Source organism: Cloeon dipterum, chromosome 3 (genome assembly GCF_949628265.1).
Source record: "Cloeon dipterum chromosome 3, ieCloDipt1.1, whole genome shotgun sequence".
In the NCBI taxonomy this organism is placed as follows: Eukaryota; Metazoa; Arthropoda; class Insecta; order Ephemeroptera; family Baetidae; genus Cloeon; species Cloeon dipterum.
Genome location: NC_088788.1, coordinates 22,229,358 through 22,253,947, shown reverse-complemented (window position 1 = coordinate 22,253,947; position 24,590 = coordinate 22,229,358). Strand labels below are relative to the sequence as shown.

Sequence of the window (24,590 nt, the reverse complement as noted above, 5' to 3'; positions counted from 1 at the left end):
CAATATTCGAATGAAATCAACATTTTGCGCTCCGACGTGCGCACTTGTAATTGAATAGAGACCGCGAAAATGCCTTTTCCTGCATGTGTGCTGCGAACACGAGCGAACGAGCACTCAGGGAGCTCTGCTGTGCTGATGTTTTGTTTGGGAACTCGTTTACAGAGGGTAAAAAATGTACACACACGAGAATTAGATTTGGAATCGGTTGGCTGCGCACAGTAGAATCGCATTTCTGCCACCAGGCTAGATAATATACCTCTTTGCTGCAAAATTTGTTATCAAACAGAGAGAGCTGAACAGCTTTTGGCGTCTGCCGCCGGATAATTGGTTAATGGAAAGGAAAACTTTTCTCCGAGACTGCGCAAAATTGCGCCCTACCGCCGAGCTCTTCTTTCAGAATTATCGAGCCGTGTACCTCGCACAAATGCTAGATTTGCATACTTCATTGAATGCGAAAAGCGCCAAAAACAAACGATCATTATGACGCGGAAAGAAAAAGTGCAGATTGAGCCCTCGGATTTTTTGGCTAGAAATCAGAAAGCGGTTCAAATCGATATGTGTGTGTTACGCGTTTGCTTGGAGAGCTCGTCCCTTTTTAATATATTCGAATAGATTTGCTCTGCTGGTGCTGGGTTGGGAAGCGTTTCGGAAAGGCTCTGCAGTACAACGCTTGCCAAAAATTTCGCCGTATTTTTCTCTAGCTGCTACCGGCGCGGAAAAATCATTTATTGGCAGTAAAAGAGAACTCGCGTCAGGCGCAGAAATGTCCATATATATTACAATTTTCTGCCATCCTGCTTTTATGAGAGTAATTATCCATTTCCATATTTTCCGCAGCTTTGTGAATATTTTCACATTATAATTAATAAATGAAATCAATTTACCAGCCTGGTTACTAGTTGAGCCATAACTCGAAACCAGATTAAATACTATATTAATTTAAAATTCAAAATGCATCGCACAAGGCGTTTGCCCACTTCCCCTTACAGCACGCCAAATTTAACTCTATTGGCTAGCTACCCCAGGCGACTATCAAATTCCCGGTACTGCGCTCGATCCGCCGTTGGGAGTTGGGAGACATATATATGTATGTATGCATACACATGTATCATTTGCCCAGTCTGACGAGACCCACCGGAATAAAACCAAGCGGATTCTGCACGCAGATTGGAATATCAAATTAGCCGGCAGGATTTGCAATTTGGCGTCGACGACGCTCACTCAGTGCGGTCGCTTCAGCTGGAGCGTGCGGTTCAATTAGAGCATCAGCACTCGTCAGAAACGCTGATGCTGCGGTGCTGATACAGGTGTAATAATTGTGATTCGGTTGACCGCAGGGACAGGGCTGTTCTATTATTCAATTACCGTTGTGCATTAGAATTTAATTACGCACCACAGTCGGCCGACGATGCCGGCAGTTTGTTTGAGCACGACTCCCAGGGATCTAAAACCGCGCGCGCGTGTGTTGGATATCGCATACGGAGGGCAAGCAGCTTGGAATACGGGATGCTGGCGGAACGGTGCTTCTCGCCACCAGATGAAATTTCCTGCGTCACCTTCAAAGGTGCACGTGATGGGAGTTTGACCGAGCATTGTGGGAAATATGTAACGAAGTTTGTTCGTACCTGCTATATAGGCTATTTTATTACCAAAGTTCAAACAGAGTTGGGTATCTACACCAGCGCTTGCTTCTCGTGCGAGTTCATTTGAGAAATATTATATATAATATTTAATAAAAATTGAGTTCTCAATATACGGAACTTGGAATTGGACATCATTAAACCATACTTGCAACTTTGTTTGCACGATGCCTATCAAAACATGCGATTATAATAAATTCTCAATTATACTCGCAAAACACCACAGCTATATATATTGACCAGGTGAAATGCAAATCACAAAATTACGGAAATATCCGGTCTTTATTAATTCAAAGCCACTGTAAGCACCTCCTACCTCATCCGGCTGTATATTAGAATCACCACAAATTAATGCCAGTTTTAGAGTCAAAATGTCAACGTGACGGCATTCAGAAGCTCAAAGCTAAAGCCCATAACTCAATACAGGTTTAATGTGCGGCTTTGCTCGTCTGGCGTCCATTATCTCGCGTGGACCGACTCATCCTCACCTGCATCGCAACTCGCAACACTTTCTATCCGCGTGATACACGAGATGACCACATTCCAATTTGCCTTTTTAATAGAAATGCTACGCTCGCTGCGAGGTGCCCTACTTTTGTTGCGAATAAAAAGCGTCAATCGTGATTCAGGATTCTGATTAAAAAGAGGTAAATTAGTGTGGGATGGTGGAAGAGGCTCCGGTACGCCATCGCGAAGCGTCAAATAGATTAGCATTGGGTTGAATATGTTTATCTTTAAACACTATAATGTAATAAAGTAAAATTTAATTCTGATTAATTGGTCACCGCTCATGTTTACAGCTAAAGAAATGTAATGAAAATGTGGTCGTGAGTTTAGTTTGCTCCAGACTACGTTCTCCAATGCAACGTTCTACAAAGCAACGTAGGCGTCTTTAATTTGAATACAAAACACGGGTGGAACGGTACATTTGTTAATTTGTACATATTCACTTGAACTGCAGAGTTCGTCCAACAATTCTGCGCATCCGAAGGCAATTATCTCTCTGGTCTGGTGCTCTCATTAGACCGCAGCACCAGCAACGCACTTTTCGGCCGAGTTTAATAATAATATTCAGAGACCGCATACATTTCGCTCGCATAACGGCTGCTCAAGAAGCTGTTTCCGTGGGAAGTGTGAAAGACTCCTGCTGCGTCTTATCGCGCGCACAGATTGTTACATGCGTGCTGGAATGGTACACTGTCTGCTTCGCAAAACGAGGCAGTGCCGAGAGAAGATAACACACTCTGGATGCGGACCCTGCGGATGCGGAGAAGAGAGGAAACCTTTCCAGGGTAAATAGACTTAATGCAAAAAAACGACTCATTTCCGTCAAAAGTTGTTTTAGCGTTCCAATGGTTTCTGCTGATCAATGCTAGATTGATCATTGCCTGGTGAATTGTAAGAGGTAAATACACATTTTCATGCGGTTCCTCTTATCTTTCTTAATTTGCATAGATATTGAAATTAATGCAGGTTGCTAAAAATATTGGCCATGTAATTAAGGGACTCTGAAGCATCCGCCGGGTAAGCTAAACTCTGCTCATTCATTTTCAGAGATCTTCTTTCCTCGCTCATCTTGTAAAAAATAATTTTGCTAAGTCACGACTGAAATTGGAGAGCTTTTGATTCACATATATCAAAATTCCAATTTGTAAAATGATACCAATTTCCCCTCTGAAGTGCATCACCGACACCTTTTGGGCGAAGTGAAGCAGAAAAACTAGAGCTCGCGGGCCTTAGAGTCACGTAAACTCCATTCAAGAGCGCTTTTGACCTTGCGCTCGATCACAACTTTACAATTCAATCCGTGAAAAAGGCTCAGATTGTGAGAAGACGTGGAGAGTGCGCCAGAGAAAGTCAGCTGTAACAAAGCGGTCCGAAAAGCAGCCCATAAAAAACAGCTCGGCGCACGAGTTTTAGTTTGCTTTGTCGGTTGGGCATTAATGAAGTTAAACCGGCTGCTGCTTTTACTGTCGCAATGCGGAGCGCAACGAGTGAGTTGTGTGTGGGTACACCAGAGCGGAGGTGCGTATGTGTGCATTAAATATTGCGACGAGCAAGCAAGCTCTCTAAAGCGCGAGTGCGAACGCACACAGTCTGTCGCAGGTGATGATATGTGTGCTTGCGTTTCTGTACTTGAGTTAGCACAATCTGTAGCAAGAGTGCCTTCAACAGAAGCATCTCTACGTGAAATTAGAAGGCTAAAATCACCAAGGACGTTCCTAAACTCAAACCACAATGTCACGAAATTTACTAGTGATGCTTTTAATTGAATTATCAAGATGTAAAAATAATTTTATATTGCTATGTAAATCATTAGACCTACATCTCAAATATTAAGCTGATCATCTAATTGAATCTAAAATAACGCAATTTGTATTGTATTTTTCATTTTTTATATAAAAGTATAACATCAGCAGGACACATAAATTGTGCACAATAAATTCATTAAAAAGGTAGCTACATGCTTTCCCGGATCAGCCATTCATCACGATTTAAACAGTAAAAATCATTGAATAAATCAAAACTCGTGTCAAATATACTATGAGCAAATAAAATTCTGCTCACAATTCATGCGAGGGCGTGAGCCTGCAAATAATAAATTAATGAAGCACTCGGCAACAAACAAACGCCGAGAGCTGCGACACACGGCGCCACGATTTACCGCGCACATAAAATAATTTACGAACTATACGTGAAAAGAGGGATAAATAAAAACAGCCGAGCTGCTTGCTAGTTTTTGCACGTAATGGATCAAGGTTGAGCAGACAATTCATTGTACGAAAAGCTAACCATACCATAACGAGATAAATTTGCAACGAGAAGCTCGGCACCACAGGCACCGCACAATTGCCTGCTTGCTTGTATATATGAATGCTCAGCTTACCGCGCTAGTATCGAAACACGCGTGCCTGTGCAAACTCCAGCATCAGCCAATGAATTGCAATATAAATATTGGTAAATGCGCATCATAATCTATCAATATTTTTACACCGGCACGCATACATTATGAGAGGCATTATTGATTGAAGCCTTTCAAAACTAAAAAAGTCGGGGATTTCAATACGCTCAACAATGTTACATATGAAATTCTACTGCAACTTTTCAACCAGACAGAAATTTTGAAATCAGCTTTTAAGCAGGCATAAATCAAATTTAAAATCGACTGAAGACTTGTTTATATAATAACCGAGAGCTGTTTGCCCGATAAGATTAAAAGCGGACGGTCCTTATTTGAAAAATTGAGGCAATAAACGCGTAACAAAGGCGATAATGACGCCGAGATTGCTGAAATTAAAACAGCTAAAGAGCACAAGAACGAGTAACTGGAGGAGGGCTGGTACTCGAAAGAGAGAGAGAGATTTGCAAGTCGAGGAAAGGAGTAAAAGGCCGCTTTTATCTCTTCGGCGCCTAATTATTTCTTTAATTCATCGCCAACGCCTTTTATCAGTGTGCGCAGAGAGGGCGGCGGGCGAGCCACCCTTTCTTTTCTCTTTGCTCTCCGCCGCTTGGCGCAAGATGATGATGATGGCCATGACGAGAGAGCGAGACTGCCGCCAGTGATAATGTTGCAGCATTGCTCAAATGTGGGTGTAATTAGCGGCACTGCCATTAGCCCCCCTGTCATTCGCAGTTTAATTAAATTTGCGAAAATAAATCGCCTAGGTTCCTTGATACTAATGGCTGAAATTTTTCTTCATCCGAGGAAAAGACAGCAGAGCACGCGTGAAAGGAACGAAGCTTGTTTTCTAATTTTCTCGGGACAATGTCTTCCGACTTAGTTAATATCTGCTCTGCTGTTGCGTGGGATGCGGCTGATCCAAGACTTGATGAAAATTCTTTGCAAAAGAGAGAAATATTCGTCAGCTTCGGGGAAAGAGGAAGCTCACGTGAAAATAGCATTTTCACTGATAAGCACAAAATTTGGTGGATGAATAAGGGAGGATAAAAAATATTTTGTCAATGTGAAAAGTAAGCTTGCTCCTTGGAAAATTCAAGAGCATAAATGCCAGTTTATCTATTTAGTAAACTAAAATGTCAAAGTGAGTTCAGGAGAAGCATGACATCTCATTTTCTCAAATATCCAGCAATACTCTTTACTGCTGAAGTGTGGCTGTGTTGTGCTCTTTGTTGGAAAAAAACATTCCTGGGACAAAGCTTTGTCTCTTGAAAAGTTACAGTACGTATAAAATGAAATTACTAATATCGAATCTGGTTTGCTTGTGAAGAGAAAGTAAGTCTCAATTATGAAACTATACAGGGTGAAAACTGATATTGGGGAGCCAAGAGCCAATGTTGGGTATTAGGTTGAAATTTGTCTCATGGAATTACTTAATTTACTGAACCTGATCCTTAACACATTTTAATTCAATGGCAATGTTTAGCTTATTAATAATAGGAAACTGATTGCCGCTAGAGACTTTGCCGCTAACAACAAACCACCTCAATCTGATGCAAAAAGCTGCAGTACTTGGAACTGCCAACATTGTAAGGAAGACTCTCGCACTTAAATTTCCACTTTGTTTGCTCGCCATTTCCCAGCTTGGCCTCATCTTGCAGGCCCGCCGGGTTATGTGTATCACTGTTAAACCAGAATAAATCCAAGATAATAATAAAATTCATTTGTTTGTTTTTTGGCATGTACATTCTGAGGTTGGAATGTAAATTAATGTCAACTACATTTTGAAACAAAGAGATATTTAATTAATGTGAAAATTAACCTCACAGTAATTCATCAGGCTCTGCTAAATTTACGCAAATAAATTTTTTATTGTTTTGCCACGAATATGCCCGCAAAGAATTACAATTTCAAAATAACGATCCTCAAACCGTTTTATGGCACGAGCAATTGGCCGTCGATTCGGAGTGTGTAATTGCACACCATTCCTGTATCGACAGCGCTCTATTTCAGCGGGAAACACCATTCAATCGTGGCACCAGGCCTTGCGAGAGTTTTAAACTAAAGTTCCGTCTCCGTCCTTAATTCCAGAGAAATTGTTTTACAATGTGCCGCTCGAATGCAAATGACTTGCTGCTCAATTTCATCTCACATCGCCAGCCGGCAGTGTGCTATATTGAAGACGGCTTTTTACATTCGCTTGTGCACAATAAATACGAAAATCCGAGCTGATATTGCCGTTGGAGTAGCTAAATAAAAGCCATACATGCAGCAGCCTCTTCTCCGTCGCGTAATATAGTTTGCAGATGCTGTTTAAAAAGTTCCGCTCGCTCGCTTACTCTCAGCAGCCGAGTTTGCAACGAATTGTTATCAGCGCAGCGTTTTAACAGTTGTTGCAAAGCAGCCGCACTAAATTTCATCTGCCTTATTTTATTATTGATTGTGTGTCGAGTCGGCCGAGGCTTAATTAAAATTCTCCACTCGCCGCGCTTGCAAAATGAATTATGGACGATATTTTGCCAAAATAGCCGTCTGTTGGAAGCGGAATTTATGGTCTGAAAGTTTTTGTCCATATATACAACACGCAACTAAATTTTGCAAGATAATGATGGAATGTGTTGAAGCAGGACTTCAAATTTTGTCCGATACAATTAAATATTCAATTCTCTGAGCAAAAATATCAATATGTTTTTTTAAACCTTGAAATTTTATTAAAGTCGCTCCAGTATCTCTCAATTTATTTATTTTAATCTCTGCTCAGCATATCCCTTAATCTATGTGCTCATTGCTCAACCCAATAACACCGCCGAGCTGATAATATGGGGCCCAAGTGGCCGCAGAGGAACTTGGGCCCAATGTGGTCATCTTTTCGCCTCTTCGCACCGAGGTCTTTTATTGAAACGCCAGACATTTGTCTCTAAAACCTCTAGAAAGGAGCGCCTCCCAGCCCGTTGGGGGCTATTTGAACATTTTGAGTCACCTTTTACCATCCTCTGACATTGAATTGCCACCAGAATTAGAGCTCCAGAACGATAAAATATCTCCCATTGCTTTAATGCTCATAAGAATGTCTTATTAACAATACAAGCCAACAGACTGGTTTATTATCATCTTTACACCAGTAAATACATAGATATTTAACAATGAACTACACTTTAATTAAATTGGAAGCCTGCCTCTTTATTTAAATGTTAAATTTTGCTTGCAGCAGTGTATATAGTTTTATTTGTATTCTTGATGAAAAGTCGATTTAAACGAGAATTTCAGAGAGCTTTTGGTCAACATCAAAGGCGTATTCAAATTTCGTATTCTGTGAAATGCGTTTAAGTGTTCATTAACGTGAATGAAACACTTCTAGAAACAGCAAATTCCACAGGGAAGCTTCAAAACAAACGAGGCTTGCGTCGCAAGAACGAAAAGCAAACAAAAGAGGCTGGCATAATCGTAAACACTTGAACTCGCAAATTCAGCCTCTGCTAGACACGCTAGCTAAAAACTCCACGAGCGCAACAATTAGGGAAATTGACCAAGAAAAGCGCATGGTATGGATTTGCGGTGGTTTCCGGCCATTTGAAATGCTAATTTCATTAGGTTGAGTGATTATATGCACGGCACCATCGAAAGGCTACGACCTTGATTTCATTTAATTGCGTGTGCATATTCAAACAGGTTGTGAGAGAAGAAGAGTTAGAAAGGTTAATTGGCGCCGACCGGCCACGGCTATAGCATACGTCTTATTTCGGCGTGCCGGAATATTTGCTCTTTGACTTTTGAGTTCAGCACGTCAGCACAGCAGCGTGATTCCGAAAGCATTACCGCCGCGGGAGATTCATGCTCAGAATTTGCAACTTATTGTTGGTAATGCTCGTCATAACCACTGCTGGAATTCGTCTGCATCTACGATAGTTTTTGCGTAATACATTCCGGGAGTTTACATTCTGTATAATACCTTTTTATTGCAAGAATTTAACGTGGGAATTGGCGGAATTTAATTTTTCAATTGTGTAAAAGTTTAGAGCGGGAGGAATGTAAGGTAATTGAACTTCACTGCGTTCGAATCCATTATCATCTTATGGGTGTGATTTTCCCAATCTTTGATGAAAATATCATTCTATGAAACATTTTTTATTTATGTTGACGGTGCATTCCACTAATTCTTTAATCTGCATTGGCACCACCAGGCACTCTCAACATGTGCATGGATATAAATCCAATGAAACAAAGAGGATGACGCAATTAGGGGTGATTATAGCAAGCGGGCCAAGGGAGATTTGGGTGCGTGTAGGCACATTAATCGGCTGTGAGTGCGTTACTTAATTCGCCATCGGTGGAATTGAAGCCACCGAAATGGCCTTTGATACAGCAGCAACAGCGCCAGAAAGCAGCATACAAAGCCGTCAGAGTGCCATTCGCAGGAGGACACTTGGCGCGCTCTTTATGGGCCTTTCAGCACCCCCGCGAGGGAGCTGATCGAGTAGAGTGCCGTTCAATTTTGACTGAGAAAATAAAAGAAAGGAGGAAAGTGTATGTGTTTGGCCGTGAAGAGCAGAGGCGTCCGAGGGTGGAGAGGATACTCGTCTGATAGGGCGCTTCAAACTGACGTTCCGCCTCAACTGCTTTAATGAAAATCAAATCCGAAAATCAACAAAGAACGGAACAAACAAAATTAAAAATTTCCTTGCAGTAATATGCTCAAAGCAAGCACTATGGGTGTTCACAAAGAAAACTAACCGGTAAAAAATTAGACTAAAATCGCAATGACATTATTGCGATGATAAATTTAAATTTTCACTTTTAAAAGTTAGCCGTGCACAAAACACAAATTGATTGAAGTGAAAATAATAAACCAATGAATATGTGACGAAATAATTATAAGTTGTAATACTATATTGATAACACCATATATTGAGTTGTAGGTTAAATAAGAGTACGTTTACTGCCACGAGAAACTAAAAGTTCATTGAACGCCAATAAAATTGCAATGGAAGATAAAAGAACACATTTCCAATTGCACTCCATGCCTTCTAAATCACATTTAGACGGCAAAAGAGAATGTTGAGCGAACCAGTACTTTCCACATTTTACCCTGGTATCTGCAATCTCATCAGAATGCAATATGTGTCAGCTAGCAAATGTAATTGTGCCTATCTGATATTGATTCGCATTTCGTCGCCTCTCTCCGCTCGTTCGCTCTGCCGCGGCAGCTCGCTCTCGCGCCCCCTAATGTCCTTATCAATCGGGGTTCATCTGTCGCCATAAATAATAGGCGTCCTCGATGGCACGGCCGGGTCGAGTCGAGACGGGGCTGCTCCTTTTCCTCGCGGCACAGATAAAGTCAATACGTGTTTACAATACATGCAAACAGCTGCGCTATTTATTTTGCATTACGCTAGACATTTGTGCCTTTTCCTCAGATTTTGTCCTTTTATTCTTTCGTGCGAGGGCACAAATGGGCATGTATACGGACACAAAGCTGTTAGTGTGGATCGATTGCCGGCGATATATGTATGCAAAAAGTTAGTGCGCCTTTCCTCCAGTCTGCTGCAGTGTCTGCTACAACGCCAGATTAAAATGTACATTTCAGCGTCCAACCCCTTGCAGCTTACCTTGCCGGCAAAACTCCCAGCAAAGGCATAAAGCTCGGAACAAATCTTTTGTCGGACAATATTTTCACGATTTACAGCACATTCCAAAGGCTGCGGGAACGTTATTTGCGAGCGGAAATTACAAGTCGTGGTAACTGTGAACGTTCGAAATCGTATATATGAATTATTGCACGCGAACGGCTTGTAATTTTGTTGCATTCGGGCTGGGAATTTGTCGGCGTTTATCGGCGATATCACAATGTCGTTTTCTTGGAAAATTAGACAGATAATCTCAATCGTTAATACCAATGCGATTTTATGAAATCGTGTTCTGACTTAACTATGAAACAAATATCACAAACATGGAAGCTATGCGTGATGCTTTAATTACAAGTGTAAATATGCAATGAATGTGTGTTAACAGAATTCCTTCAGCTTCTATACTCTTCTGCTAATGGTGAAAGCACTCCCTTCGCATTAGCTTTGTGTTTCATTTTCAAATGTGCAGCGTAATAACGACGTAACAAAATTCCCATTTCAGCTCATTAGAAGGAGCGTAAAAACTCAACTTTACGGTGTTTTCAAACCCTGCTAGCAAGTTATTCCATTCTCAATCTCATTTTTGCGCCTTGCATAGTCGTGATCGCGCCGGCCCAATTTTCAGGCGGCTTAATGCCCTCGTAAAAATGCAGACAACTTTCCCTTTCGCAGCAAAACGACTATCGCGCGAAAACAGATAAAGCGCACCAAAAACAGACGTTTGTAGACCAGGGCGGGCTCTTTGTCTGCCTCTTTTATTCCAACAAGCGCACCCTGAACGCGAATTGACCTGCCTTTCAGCCGAGTGAATTTAAGTGGCCCATTGTTCATCTCGCAGCGGGTCACCGAGCCAAAAGCTGGATGAGAAATGTGACGCTGGCTGGCTCGGCTGACTATTTTTATAGCCCTTGATTCACCTGTCACGGAGCCAACCATCCCTTACCTGGCCAACCGAAAAACCGACTTCACGCTTCGAATGGACTGATGTGAAAAGCTGCAGGCTGTCACCCGACTGAGAGAGAGAAGTGCCGGGATGAAAATCAAATAGCACACAATTGTCTGGGAAAACACGATTTTGAGCCTATTATTTGCTAGAAATTTTCCCTCTCGCTGCTAGCCTAGGGTGGGTCCCTCGTTGATGAAAAATGAGGCGTCGCGTTGCTGTGTGTATTTAGATTTATGGCAGCACTTCGATATCTTATTCCTATGTTTGTTTATGCGACGACGAGGACGACGTCTTTGTGATGTGTCCCAGGCTTATTGTGTGGTATGCAAACACGGTTATTTTATGTGTGCCCGCCGTCGTCGTGGGTGGAGCCGACTGATCTGATCAGTTCCCATGAGGGTTGTTTGGGCACTGTGTTATTATATTGCTGCTCCCATATTTCGGGACGGAATCGCATTCTTCTTGCTATAGATGCCATCGGGACTTGCTCGCTACGTACATACGTGTACGTTTTAGGTTGGTCCACTGCGGCTTTTATAACTTGGCAGACAAGGCGAAACTTTATTAAGTGCGTCAAGATAACGTTTATGAGCGAGAACAGTCAAATTTCACGCCAGATATTTTAATGTAAAACTTAAATATATTTTTCCAGCTTGCATTTCGTTGGATTCTTAGAAGATAAAATTAAACGTAAAATATAAAACAAGTCAGTGCTTAAGGTGGTTTCCTCCTGCTCGGTATAAGTCAACCCACAACAAAAACACTGTTAATTACAATGCCATAGCCTAAAGTGATGTGTTCTCGGACAACGGAAAAACAGCTGACTAAAATAAATCACAATGTCGATGAAAATCCACCAAATTCATAGCTGATTAGTATTCAAGTCGTTGGAGAAGTAGAATAATTTACAAAGTATAGATCAGCTGCAGCTGCAAGTTTGTACAGGAATAAAAAGACAAGCAGTGAGTTCTAAATAAAACTTGTTGAAAATAATAAATCATTTTGCATTAATTTACGATGGCCATTTTTCTGCAGTATATGTCTGCGGTTTATTCAGTGCCCCAGATTATTCATTAATTCAACCGAATGAACTACATGCTCACCAGATCTTCTTTCTGATCATAAATATCTGCCAAATTGAATTTTTGATCTCTTTCTCGCCAAGGAGCAAGGAGACAATCAAAATTGAGGCGCGAATTAATTTCTGCTCTCTGCTTGCTCGGCACTCTCATTAAGCCGCTCCTGATTGCTTATCTTGAAACAAAAGTTCGCATAAATGTGATTCCGCGCGTGTGTTCCGGCTATATGAAAAGTGCACGGTCGAGCAAACCTGTGAGTGAAGGAAGGAAGGTCATGGACCTGCAGGTTGTGTGCGGTGCATCGTTCGCCGCAGACAGGATATGGGGATGCAATTTGCATAGATTACCGGCCGACCATTCTCTTTGTGCTGCTAACCGCGTGCACATATACTGGTATTAGGCCTAATTAATGCATGCAAATACCCTCACACACAAGGCATGCCGGTGTGGTACAACAATAATATAACCAGCACGGCTCTGTCAGATAAAAGGGACAATAATAATTGCAGGTGACTGCTTTGCAAAGAATAAATGCTCACAAAGTAGCCGTGGTTTTACCTAATTAGTGAATTTCCTGTTCATGGAAACTGAGCAGCTGCTGGAATTTTGTTTGTCGGGAAGTTAACTTCAATTTGTGATGACAGGCCTCGACAATTATTTTAAATAATTGCTCCCAATCTAAGATAATTAATCCAGTCAGCCAAATTCATCATAATCACACGATGCAGCCGACAATCAGTAAAAAGCTTTGACTTTTACCTTAGCGTGTGAAAAATAATAATTACTTGTTTTTAATAAATCTTGCGAAATTGATTTTTTTAGATTGAACGAGGAATGAAAAAACGGAAATTTTTATTCCCTTTCAGTTTGAATCTTTCTCTATTTTGTTAAATCCCTACAATTTTATTGAGAAAGTCTAGAATTAATTTCGGGTGCTTTAGGTGATCTGATTTTTACCGATTTTTCGTGTTTCAAGACCATTCAGAAATTTAAAGGTAAACATAAGGAAACCTCAAGCAAAAATTAATTTGCTCCTCTTCTACGAAAAATCCCTGAAATTAGAGAAACGTTCCCTCGACTCACCTTCGAATCCTTGGTGACCTGCAGGTAATAAACGATGGCAAACATCCATGTCACGGAGAACATGAGCAGCAACTTGACGTTCCGCCGCATGATGACCCTCTTGATGGAGTGCACTTTGACTGAGAACGGCGGCAGTCCCGTCGGAGAACCTTGGAGTGAGAGGGCCGCGAGGGCACAGGTGATCACCGCGGCGTTCACGACCCAAACTGACTGGAGAGCGAGCTGCACCGACCAAAACAAACGCGGCTGCCGTAGTATTTCCCCCATTCACACTTGGTCGAGCTGGGAGAGAGCCACTTGCTCGGCTGCGCGGCACTCAGCTGTGGCGACATCCTGCAGACCTCGCAAGCACTACCAGCAACAGCAGAGAGCACGAGAGTAGAGCCAGCAATTTGCAATGCAGGGAGGCCCTGCGGGTTGAATACCTCTCTCATGATCTGCACGGAAGAGTGAATTTTACATGCAACACGCATGAGTGACTGTCACAAATGCAATGTGTGATTATACTACGCTTTAAGCCTTAAGCCTACAAAATCTTCCAATACTTGAATATCCTTGCCTATTTTGATACAATAAGCTAATTGTTTATAGAAAAAATTAATTGTTATGTACTTATACTTAATGATTCAAAATTGTTTTCATTCTCTCAGTTTACTCAAGTGATTAAAGTTAAGCTTTACGGAAAATTTGTAAAAAAAAATCCTTTTTACTTTTACTTCTAATTATTTTACAAAAAAAAGGAAAAAGCTTAATTTCCCAGCTTTAGATTTTTGAGAAAGTTGGCTCAAAGGTTTGCGACGGGCACTCTACTTGTCTCCGTAGTGCAAATCATGATTTTATTATTAGGCCAGAAAGGAAACTCGAACACCAATGGATAGATTGCGACGAGAGGGATCAAAACGAAAAAATCATTGACAGACCACTCCCGATTTCATTATTGCACCTTGCAAAGATAAACTGTTGCTAAATTTCGCGACAATTAACTCAATGAACTACTAAATGAGGGAACAGGGCACAACAGACAAGAATGACAAGATACTAATCAGGAAAAATATAAAACTTTAAAAATATAATACTATCTATATCGCATTTTTTGGTAAAAAGGGAAATAAATATCAATTCTTGTAATTAATTTCCAATCTATAGAAAATTTTATTTTGTGTGTTAACTTCCTACATTTGCATAAAACTTATAAGAGAACAGACTGCAATTAATCACCAGTATAAGTGTCAAGCGATCAGACCAGATCAGGAGTGTAAAGAGGAGTGCAAGAAATAAAGCATAGTGAGAGCCATTTTAGTGCCAATCCACAACTCTGTCAGGTTCCTCGAGAATGCTCCAGTTAGGCGAAGGCACATCCAAGGCAAGCCAGTTGAAGTCGTCCACGGCGTGCCAGTGATTGACGTCTCGGTCCAGGCCAGCCTTGATGAAATGCTCCTCTAGTCCCGGGTAGTGCCAATTGTACGGCGCAAACTGCACCTGTTTGGTCTCCTCAATGATGGCCCTGCTGGTCACGTGGACGTATAAGTTGCAGCGCATCGTGTTGTGGATTCGGACCTGCTGGCAGGCAAAGACCATGGTGCAGTCGACACACTTGTCGAGAAACACCGAGGTCGAGACAGGCCCCACCAGGATTTCGCAGTGGGTCAAGTTAGTCATGTGCAGGGTGCTTGGAGCGCCCATCAGCTTCACACGACACCGCTTCAGATTAGTCAGCACAACGTCAGTTCCGGAAAGTACATTCTCCTTCATGATCAGCTCCTCGTCTTCCTTGTCCGCGAAGCCGCAGCTGTTGTCCTTGTACAACTCCATGGAAAACAACTTCTTGGGCACCGAGTCCACCAAGTCTTCAATCTTGCACGGAATGATGTCGTTCTTCAGCAGGCTCTTCATTTTGCGGGACTTAAAGCCAAACTTCTGCTTCGGAAGCAATTGCTCTTCGAGCATGATAGAGCGCTGCTGTAAGTCTTGCACCTGCTCCTGAGCTTTGCGGATGTTGTAGAAAGGGAGGAAGAGGGAGGAGTCGGACAGCAGGCGGTTCAATTGCTGCAATTCGTTGCTGATCTTGTTGAAATGCTCTGGCAGCTCTGGCTTGTTCATTTCGGACGCAGCGTTTAGGCTGTGTTCGATTTCGCCTCTTTTGAGGGACAGAATCTCGGAAAAGTAGCGGACACGTTCCACCATGCTTTCATTATTGTCGGATTCATTTTTCTTCTCTTTGAGAGCCTGTCGCTCAGTCTCTCGCTGGTTCATGCGCTCCTCAAACAATCGAGCTTTGTCCATCATCTTGATTAATTGCAGAGTTCTCTTGTTTATTTCTTAATAGCTTTAACTTCTGCTTCGATTTCTTCTTTCGATTTCAAATAAATTGGCGATTTTCCTTCAGCTGCCAATTTAAGAACGGAACCAAAGGATGCTCGAGTCTTCTGCTCCTCTACTTGGTGATGAACTTGGCCTTCAGGCAAGTGCTGGAACAAAAATGTAGATATAAGTTTTTGTTGGTTCTTTGGCAAGCAAAACCAGTTTGTAAATGAGCTGAGAAGGCAATATATGTGTAAGAAAATATCAGATGGCATTATAATATCAACCTTGAAAATGATAGTGCAACATAAATAAAATTATGCAATCCAATTCACCGTTTGATCTCGGAAACTGGGTTTGCTGCCCACACTGCGCATTGAATATTACTTTTTTGATGTCACCCTCATCAGGAGTGACAGCTACATAAAGGACATAGCCCAGTCCGGAAAAGCCGGCCAAATAGGCCAGGGATTTGACGGCCATTTTTATGCCGTGGCTTACTTTATATTTTCTTTTCCGCTCTCCAGTACTCCAAGTCTACTTGACGGAGACGATCGCCCTTTGACAGCACTTCCCCGACAAGATAATACTCTGAAAATTACCGGGAAGTTGTTGTCAAACCTTGATATTAATGATTTCAAAGTGGGTGTCGAGACCAAACGTAGGCATGCAAACAAGGTCACAACATGAATTCTCGGAAAGGAAAGTTTGTGCATGAAAATATTCATGATAATATTGTACTTACTGTCCAAAAGCCAGCTGTGGTTCTTGTACAGATAGAATCGTGCGTCTACAAATTTAGAATCGCATTAGTGCTCTTTCTGGAACGAACTAGAGTGATTTCCTACCACGATCCCTGTTCACGTATGCCCAACCAGCGTACGATGCGGTGAGCGCGAGCACCTCAAGTCCAATAACAAGTTTGATGCTTTTCGTGACCAAACCTCCGGACTTCGGCAACTTTTTTATCATGTTACTCGACTACCTGCGGCGCAAAAATGAAATTTGTCGGACAATCGGAATGTAATCAACCAAAAACGAGCAAAATGTGCACAGATGACGACGAAACTTACCACCAGGTGACTCAGTGCGCCGCCATCTTGGTCTAACAATCGACATCGATTGTTGACGGTCGGCTGGCGACCGAAGCAACACGAAGCCTCGCCCAGCCCCCTTGCCCCGTTTCTCCTGCAGCTGCTGGGCCTTCTTGTTTCTGGCCTGCGAGCCTTCGCCTAAGCGTGACGTCATCGTTCCAAACAGATCGGTCAGCTGCTTCTCCTGAGACGAGTGCAAGTTGGGCGAAAAAAGCAGCGAAAAAGTTGGCAGTCGAGCATAATTTCGACGGAAAAGGCGGCGCACTCCCCAAAATTTCATCACGGCGACGCCTTAGCAAGCCTGGCCTCGAGCGGGGAGTCAGACGACGGTGGACTAGCTCCGCCACCGCGTAAAAAACAACGCACTCTGGAGGAAGCTACAATGCAGCAGGCAGCAAATGGCACTGTGGAGCAGAATGGAGTCTCGGCCACTGCGAACGGCGCTGGCGAACCCTCGAGTAGTGGTCTGCAGAACGGCTCGAGCAGCTTCGGTGGCATGACCAATGGCGACGGCGCCTCCAACGGCGACTTGAGCTCGCCCAAGATAATGGACAGGACCAACCACGACATTGTGCGCCTCATAGGTCAACACCTTCGGACCATTGGCCTCAAGTACGTTCCACTTGCACACCATTTTGCAATTTGTGCTGAATGCCACCGACCCAAGGGTCCCCTAGCGGCCCACCCCCGGACGCGCTAGTTGGCACCCCCGTCCAATTTCGCCCAAGGCATTGACCCCGAAATCGGCAGCGGGCGCATGCGATTAAATTAACTATAATTTTACGCGCAGATTGCCTGGCCACAGTCCAACGCCTGTTTTGCTGCGTGATTGGACTGCATTTCATTTATTTGTTCTCGGTTGTGAAACTTTCTAGCGTGCTCACACACTCACATGCCCGCAATGCAATCTCACGCGTACTTGTCAAAGTACGCAGCAGGCTTTCCGCTGTGTGTCAGCATAGCAACAACTCTCCCAATTTAAATGGCTCTACTACAGCTGATTTTCTTGTTTAAGAAAATCAATAAAAGTGCTCGCATGTCACATGCATGATCGCCTTTGGCCTCTCTCAAACCTTATGTGGCTGCAAAGGGAAAATTTAGTGGGTTGCTTACCAGGAAATTCATTGTCCGTTCGCTCGGTCTGACGCATCACTGAAAAAAACGCGATAGAAACACTTGTGCCATTTTCAAATTTTGCGCATAGTTTATACGACTTTTAACCCAATAAAATAGTAAATGCTTCAAATATTGATTTCTTCGATGTCCCATAACGTACCAGCTCAGTAAAACAGCATTTTTAAGATATGATTCATCTAGCTTGAAATGTAATACTACACATTTCTCAATTTAAAAATTGATTGACGTTTTTATGAAACGTTTAGAAACCAGTATTATATTACAAATTAAAACTTATCGTTGTGACACCGTTGGTGTACATAAAAAAATTACATGAGTATAAATTTGTGTACCTTAAATCGTAAGTAAGCTTTGCTTTTGTTTTTATTTGTTTTTCTAATATTTCCCCTATAAAGACCTCAATGACGTGAAGTAAATTATTCTTCGCAATCAAGTATTTTTCCTAGCTTGAAAAGACTTGACCAGAACATAATTTTTTTATCAATTTTGTGATTTATTTAATTAACTCAATGATTATTATCAGCTATACTTTAGAAATTGATAAGTTTGAGTCATCAATGGTTTTCCTTTTTTCTGAGATGATATTTGGAATAATTCTCCCTTAATACTTCTATGTGTTGAACAAATTTTGTGCTTGCATTACTTTGAACAGAATTTTCTCGCCGCATTATTACTTGGAAACGCACCAATTTTGTAAAATGGTCCCAAGCGTAATTTTACTGGCCCAGAGAGCATTAATCGAGTAGTCGACGCAGCCACTGAAGTATTAATATGACTCGCTGTGCCTGCTTGAGGTAGAGTGGAAATTTAAAGCTGAAATTGCGACGTGATATAATTTACCTTGCCTTGTGTAACCCCAAGTCTGAATGAACTCATTTTTATTTTCAGCCGCACTGCAGACATGCTGATGCAGGAGTCTGGCTGCAGATTGGACCATCCAACTGCTGCAAAATTTCGCCAGCATGTTATGGATGGAGACTGGAACAAGGTAAATTAATGCGGAAATTGGAAGAGGAAAATAAGTTATTTTTTTAAATACTAATCTACGACTATTAACTCAATATTTTGCTTTAATAAATCAATGCGATTCTTGATTGTTTGATCAATTTTAAAGCAATAAAAACCAAAATTTTTACTTCTAACCCTCTCAAATTAGTTGGCTGAAAACCACTTACATTAAAATTGTGTGTATTGAAACATTTACATCCTACTAGTTGTAGATCTTAGACATTTGTAATGTATGTATTAACTACCATGTCATTGTCACAGGGCTCAAATTATTATTTTCTTATCTCCCACTTCAGGCGGACAATGACCTCCTGGAATTAAAAGGACTGCTGGAGAATTCAACGCAAAGCCTTGTGGTAAGCAACAGTTGATATATACTATTGAAAGCATTTCTCAAGAAAATGTTTAGGAAATGAGATTTCTCATAATGGAGCAGAAATATCTGGAGCATCTGGAAGATGGCTCGGTTATGGACGCTCTGCAGGTTTTGCGTCACGAGTTAACACCACTCCAACATAACACAGCTAGAGTTCACACTCTCAGCAGGTAATGATTCTTCTTGGCGCCCCAACCATTTTAAGCTTTGTTTCGCCCTCTTTTGCAGCTTTATGATGTGCAGCGGGCAAGACGAGTTGCGGGCCCGAGCTGATTGGAAAGGCAAAGGCCTTGAATCGCGCACAATTCTAATGGAGAAGCTGCAGCACTACTTGCCACCAACAATCATGCTCCCACCCAAAAGGTTCTTCTTTTTGATGCTGAAGTGCATAGATCTTTATATTCACGTCAAATCCTTCCAGGTTGTATTCTCTGCTGTGCCAGGCGGTTGAGCTGCAGAAAACCCGCTGCCCTTATCACAACTCTCAGTGTGAAGATGGACTGATTGATGTTTCCCTCCTTGTTGACCATCTCTGCTCAAAGTGTGTAGTATTAATTATTACTCTTCCCCGAAAATATTTATAGTAGAAATTTTAATACATCTGTGAAACTGCAGGCTCTATGCTATTTAACTCTTGTTTGCAATATTTTAGGGATGAGTTTCCGTGCGAAACAGTCCAAGTTCTCAATGATCACTGCGACGAGGTGTGGTTCTGCCGCTTTTCCCCAGATGGTCTGAAACTTGCAACTGGCTCAAAAGACAATACTGTCATCATTTGGGATGTTGATCCTGTAGGTTGAAATCTTCGCATGTTGTTCAGCTTTTCACTGTCGATGTTTGCAGGAAACGTTGACATGCAGTGTCAAAAAAACTCTTGACGGACACTCGTATGGTGTAGCTTACCTGTCGTGGAGTCCAGACGGATCGTATCTCATTGCGTGCGGCCCAGAGGATTGTCCTGAAGTGTGGGTGTGGAATGTGGACACTGGTGACATTCTCTGCAAAGTGACAAACAACACTGAGGACTCACTCACCTCCTGCTCTTGGCACAAAGATGGAAAGAAGTTTGTGACAGGGGGGACCCGAGGCCAATTTTACCAATGTGTATGTGCTTGATCGCATTAAGGAAGAAGTGATTTTTTCACGATCTTTTGTTTTTTATCAGGATCTAGAGGGCACTGTTGTGGATTCTTGGGATGGTGTCCGTGTCAACTGCCTGTGGTGCCGCAACGATGGAAAATCTATCTTGGCTGCTGATACTCATCATCGGATTCGAAATTACTGTTTTGAATTCCCGCAAGATTCTAATGTGTATGTATCTGTTGTTGGAATGCAGTGGTGACTGCAATACCAGGCTATAATAACTATTTTTAAACTAGCAGAATCCAAGAGGACCATCCAGTTATGGCTTTTACAGTCAACAAAGCCGATCGCTTAGCCTTACTCAATGTTGCCACTCAGGGCGTCCACCTGTGGGACATCCAAGATCGATGCCTTGTGCGAAAGTTTCAAGGCGTCACTCAGGGACACTTCACCATCCATAGCTGCTTTGGGGGTGTTAATGAGGAGTTTGTTTCCAGTGGAAGCGAAGGTAAATATTACTTTTAACGATGCATTTTTTCCTCTTTGATTTGATGTCGTGCTATTTAACTATAAAATGAAAATCAAATCACCTTTTCATGTGTTATGTTACTGCTACAATGTACTTTCTTTGCTTTTACAAATGAGCTTTTCTCTAATTATTTGAATAAGCCCAACCCTCCATTATTTAAAGAATTGATAAAACCAAAGTAACTAACTTAAAATCTTTGAAGTTCGTGAGTAGTAAGTAAGATGAGGTCCTCATTAATATTACATTTCTTTTCTGTGGAGGCACATCTGGAATTCTTCTCGCTAGCTAAGATATAGCGGTGCAGAGGTTACAGTCTCCAATAAAATGTCCCAAGTGTCTTAGCGATGAACGCATCAAAAAATTAAATGTATCATACATGTTTATCATTATTATCAATTTTACAGACAATAAAGTGTACATATGGCACATCAAACAAGAAATCCCAATCGCCACCTTGGAGGGTCACACTCGGACTGTCAACTGTGTCTCATGGAATCCTGTTTACCATGAAATGCTTGCCTCTGTGTCTGATGATAATTCTGTCAGAATATGGGGCCCATCTCAAAAGTACCGTCGCACCAAAAGTAAACCAAGTAGGAAAATCTTTCTTAGCACCCAACCCTTTAAGGCAATTTCATGTTCTCTAGGTCTGACTGAAGACAGTTCATCATCCAATGGGAGTAGTGGGGCTTGGCATGAGATGATCTCGTAGCTGAGTGTTGGAGACGATGAAGCTGCAAACTTTGGGAAATGTTTGCTGTCTTAACCAGCTAAGGAAGTCTTAGCAGCCAATTCGTCATGGATTCGCATATACCAAGCTGTTAAATATATCAATTAGTATTTTTGAGGTTTTGCTGGTCTGCAATAACAAAGAAGTATGATGTCAAGAATTTCTGCTCACTGCGTCTTCACCAGAGAGTGACGACTAATATAGTGATCAAAAACTATCTTGGTTGCAGCAGTGTTTAATTTCGTCTGAGTACACATGAGCTACGGACAAAAAGACTGAATTACGAATAATGATTTCATCAAAGGCCTTTTACCGAATTATGGTTGGATAAAGCCAATAGTTTTAGTTGCATACTCGCATCACACAAAAAAAATATTTGCGAACATCCGATTTTGTTTTGATGTCTATGTTGCTTTCGTTTTCAAAGAATCTCCCTGAAAAAAATCAAAATTGTATATTCATTACTGAGCAGCATTACCTCTACATTGTAAATATTGTGTAAAATATATAAATCACCTTCTCAGTTCTTTACCAAGTCTTTCAGGACTATTAATTTGCCCAAGATGCAGGTGAATATATCAACATTCAGGTCAAAATAATGCTTGTTTAAGTTTCCGTATTGCCAAATGAAGAAATGTAAAAATTACAATGTAACCTTCCCTTGTGCAGTGATAAAAAAGTTCAAAGGTTATTGTACACTTCTGATTAAAAAGTGCCTGTACTTTATTCATGATTCATCTCTTTGAGATGAACTCGACACTTTGAAGAAGCTGTGGTTGATTACAAAAGGCACTTTTTAAATCAGATATCCATGTAAAATGCCAATTGCATAGCAAAATTGTTAATCATTGAGCTCCTCGCCATTTCACAGTTAAATTATAAGGTTTCCTGAACATGGGCATCAGATTTTAATTTCTAATTTGTTTTCATTTTTGTAAAATACCAATTTATTAAACAACTCGAATTCTGTTTTATTGCAAAGAGTTTTTACTTGAATTTGTCCATTCATAGACGGAAGCGGTTCGTTAAGAATAGAATTGATGTTGTGCTTGTGAAAAAGAATGCGAAAATTAGGAAATTGGAAAAGATCACAACACCAGCTATATTTGATGTTTGCGAGTATTTAAACTGTACTATGGTAGACCAATTATGAGTTTGATTGCAAACTCTTAAAGAGGTAAAACTTATCATTATTTTGGTAATGATTGATGTAATTAGCTAACTGATGACTGTGTCAATCGATATGCAGTATCGCAATTCACTATCTTTGGCACATAAACACCTGAAATATGCTTCATGATGAATACCTCCTTTAAATTATGCTGTTCACCTTGTTGACGAAGGGTATTTTTCATAAAGTAAACAAACTTGAGGTTATTTGTGAAGTTTGTTATTTGCGTGTTAACTCAATTATTTCTGATTTAATCTATATTAACAACCTAAATAAATTTCCCTTTTTACAACAGCCGTTTTTTTAATCTTTTGATTACAACCCTTCTAGAAAAAACCTAATAAATTTGATGAGATTTGTTTTTGCCCTGAGGTGTCTCAAATAGCTGCAAAATCGCTCGATGAATGCTAGCAACAAATTCTTCAAACGCCAATTCTGTCGGCCAAGGAACATGATAGACCAGTGCCATCAGGCTCAACATTGATCGACTGGACTGTGCCGTTTTCAACCACCATGCTGTAGCGCTTTGACCTGACTCCACCAAGGGGTGCGATGTCCATATCCAGCTCAACAGCCTTGGTGAATTCGGCTTTTGTGTCGGCAAGCATACGGATCTATAATTAAAAATTATTAAACCAAACTAACGGGACCATTATTTGTAAATTACTGACCTTTCCCTTGGCATTCTGAGCCACTCCCCAGGCCTCCATGACAAATGGATCATTTACAGCAACACAAACGATTTCATCAACACCCTTTCCCTTCAAATTGTCTGCGTTGGAAACATAGCTGGGCAGATGAGTCTGAAAAAATGCAACTTATTAAAATTTCAACTATTAAAAGGTTTTCTGTGGACTGGTATTGTTTGTTTACAAATAAATTTTCTGAATTTCTTTAAAAACAAAAAACGTTTACCTAATTTTGGAGTTTACGATTTTTAACTGAGTTACTAATTACATCATTCTTAACAAGTTTTTGACCATCAAAATAAAGAGATACTTTTCTACATTTGCTGCCGAGCACGTACTACCACAGTAGCACAGGAGGAAAACTCCAATAGGAGTTGGCTAGACTTGTAATAATTTAAAAATAAATATACTAATCAAAAGTTATTTAAAATAATTAATCACATTAAAGTGTTAAAAATGAAATAATAGATTAAAAATCGTATTCAAATGAATGTAAATTTATAAACACAAAATTTATCTGTTCATAAGCAATAGTTGTTAAATAAATGTTTGTTAAATTCTTTCAAATCATATTGATCTCCTGCAAGAGGATGTAAACAGTGAGCTACGTGACGGAAGCTGTGTAAGCGAAGCGCTATTTAAGCTGGTCCCCAAGCGGTTGTACCAATGACAAAATGTATCGTTTAAGTGACCTTGGAGCAGCCGGGTGTGAAGGCTCCTGGAACCGCAAAGATAATGACTTTCTTCTTCGCGCACAGTTCTGCAATGTTCACTTTATTTGCAGGAGAGGCTTCATATAGATCCACACTGGGAACTTTGTCTCCAACCTGAGGAAAATTATGATTTTAATTTTAATACTTTTTCCTTAACTGGATGAAAATTAAATTATATAATCATGCTTACGCTGATGGGCATTTCGAGGATAGAGGTTGAGTGCAATAAACGAGGATTGATGGCACGGAAACAGCCTTTGATCGTGTTCAAGGGTAAACGAATACTGGCTAGCATTCCTTGCACTTGATTTAGACTGATAAGGAAGAAGTTGCGGCCCTTCCTTTTTTGTTCGGAACAGAGATAATGTTGAATCTCGCGACTCGCTCCTTGTTTCTATGGATTTGAATTTTAACTCAGCTCTGCTCCGCTCGCGCTAGAAAGTGCTGTGTTCGTGTTTTTTGCTGCCAGCCTGGTGCCGGCCAGCTGG

General features: G+C 41.2%; 4 protein-coding genes across 7 annotated transcripts in view; 1 reads left to right on the top strand and 3 right to left on the bottom strand.

Annotated features, from left to right (window-relative positions):
• Pgant2 (polypeptide N-acetylgalactosaminyltransferase 2) overlaps positions 1–13,553 on the bottom strand; it is a 54,999-nt gene extending 41,446 nt beyond the window's left edge. The window contains exon 1 of the mRNA XM_065486524.1: positions 13,272–13,553. Within this exon, the coding sequence (XP_065342596.1) occupies positions 13,272–13,538 (267 nt within the window). The 5' untranslated portion in view covers positions 13,539–13,553. The remainder of the gene's footprint in view (positions 1–13,271) is intronic.
• Positions 13,554–14,399: 846 nt separating this feature from the next.
• On the bottom strand, positions 14,400–16,775 carry TBCC (Tubulin-binding cofactor C). Of its 3 annotated transcripts, none has more exons than XM_065486631.1 (5): positions 16,646–16,775; positions 16,421–16,557; positions 16,318–16,362; positions 15,960–16,163; positions 14,400–15,739 (listed from the first exon to the last, which is right to left on the bottom strand). In XM_065486631.1, the coding sequence occupies exon 5, from the start codon at positions 15,555–15,557 to the stop codon at positions 14,568–14,570; it is 990 nt and encodes a 329-aa protein (XP_065342703.1). In that variant the 5' UTR covers positions 15,558–15,739; positions 15,960–16,163; positions 16,318–16,362; positions 16,421–16,557; positions 16,646–16,775; the 3' UTR covers positions 14,400–14,567. The 3 variants fall into 3 exon arrangements, with proteins under 3 accessions (XP_065342703.1, XP_065342704.1, XP_065342705.1); XM_065486632.1 differs by having other exon boundaries at positions 16,074–16,163; XM_065486633.1 differs by lacking the exon at positions 15,960–16,163.
• A 57-nt stretch (positions 16,776–16,832) lies between these two features.
• Positions 16,833–22,994, top strand: LOC135941269 (WD repeat-containing protein 26). Of its 2 annotated transcripts, none has more exons than XM_065486628.1 (12): positions 16,833–17,278; positions 18,692–18,791; positions 19,108–19,167; positions 19,221–19,357; positions 19,416–19,550; positions 19,609–19,728; positions 19,840–19,978; positions 20,031–20,291; positions 20,353–20,498; positions 20,567–20,778; positions 21,204–21,392; positions 21,447–22,994. In XM_065486628.1, exons 1-12 carry the CDS (start codon positions 17,049–17,051, stop codon positions 21,509–21,511), a joined length of 1,794 nt encoding a protein of 597 aa, XP_065342700.1. In that variant the 5' UTR covers positions 16,833–17,048; the 3' UTR covers positions 21,512–22,994. The 2 variants fall into 2 exon arrangements, with proteins under 2 accessions (XP_065342700.1, XP_065342701.1); XM_065486629.1 differs by having other exon boundaries at positions 16,836–17,278; positions 20,570–20,778.
• Prx5 (Peroxiredoxin 5) lies at positions 22,904–24,559 on the bottom strand. The gene is made up of 4 exons (XM_065486634.1): positions 24,293–24,559; positions 24,082–24,216; positions 23,372–23,503; positions 22,904–23,314 (listed from the first exon to the last, which is right to left on the bottom strand). The coding sequence occupies exons 1-4, from the start codon at positions 24,395–24,397 to the stop codon at positions 23,123–23,125; spliced, it is 564 nt and encodes a 187-aa protein (XP_065342706.1). The 5' UTR covers positions 24,398–24,559; the 3' UTR covers positions 22,904–23,122.
• Positions 24,560–24,590: the final 31 nt, after the last annotated feature.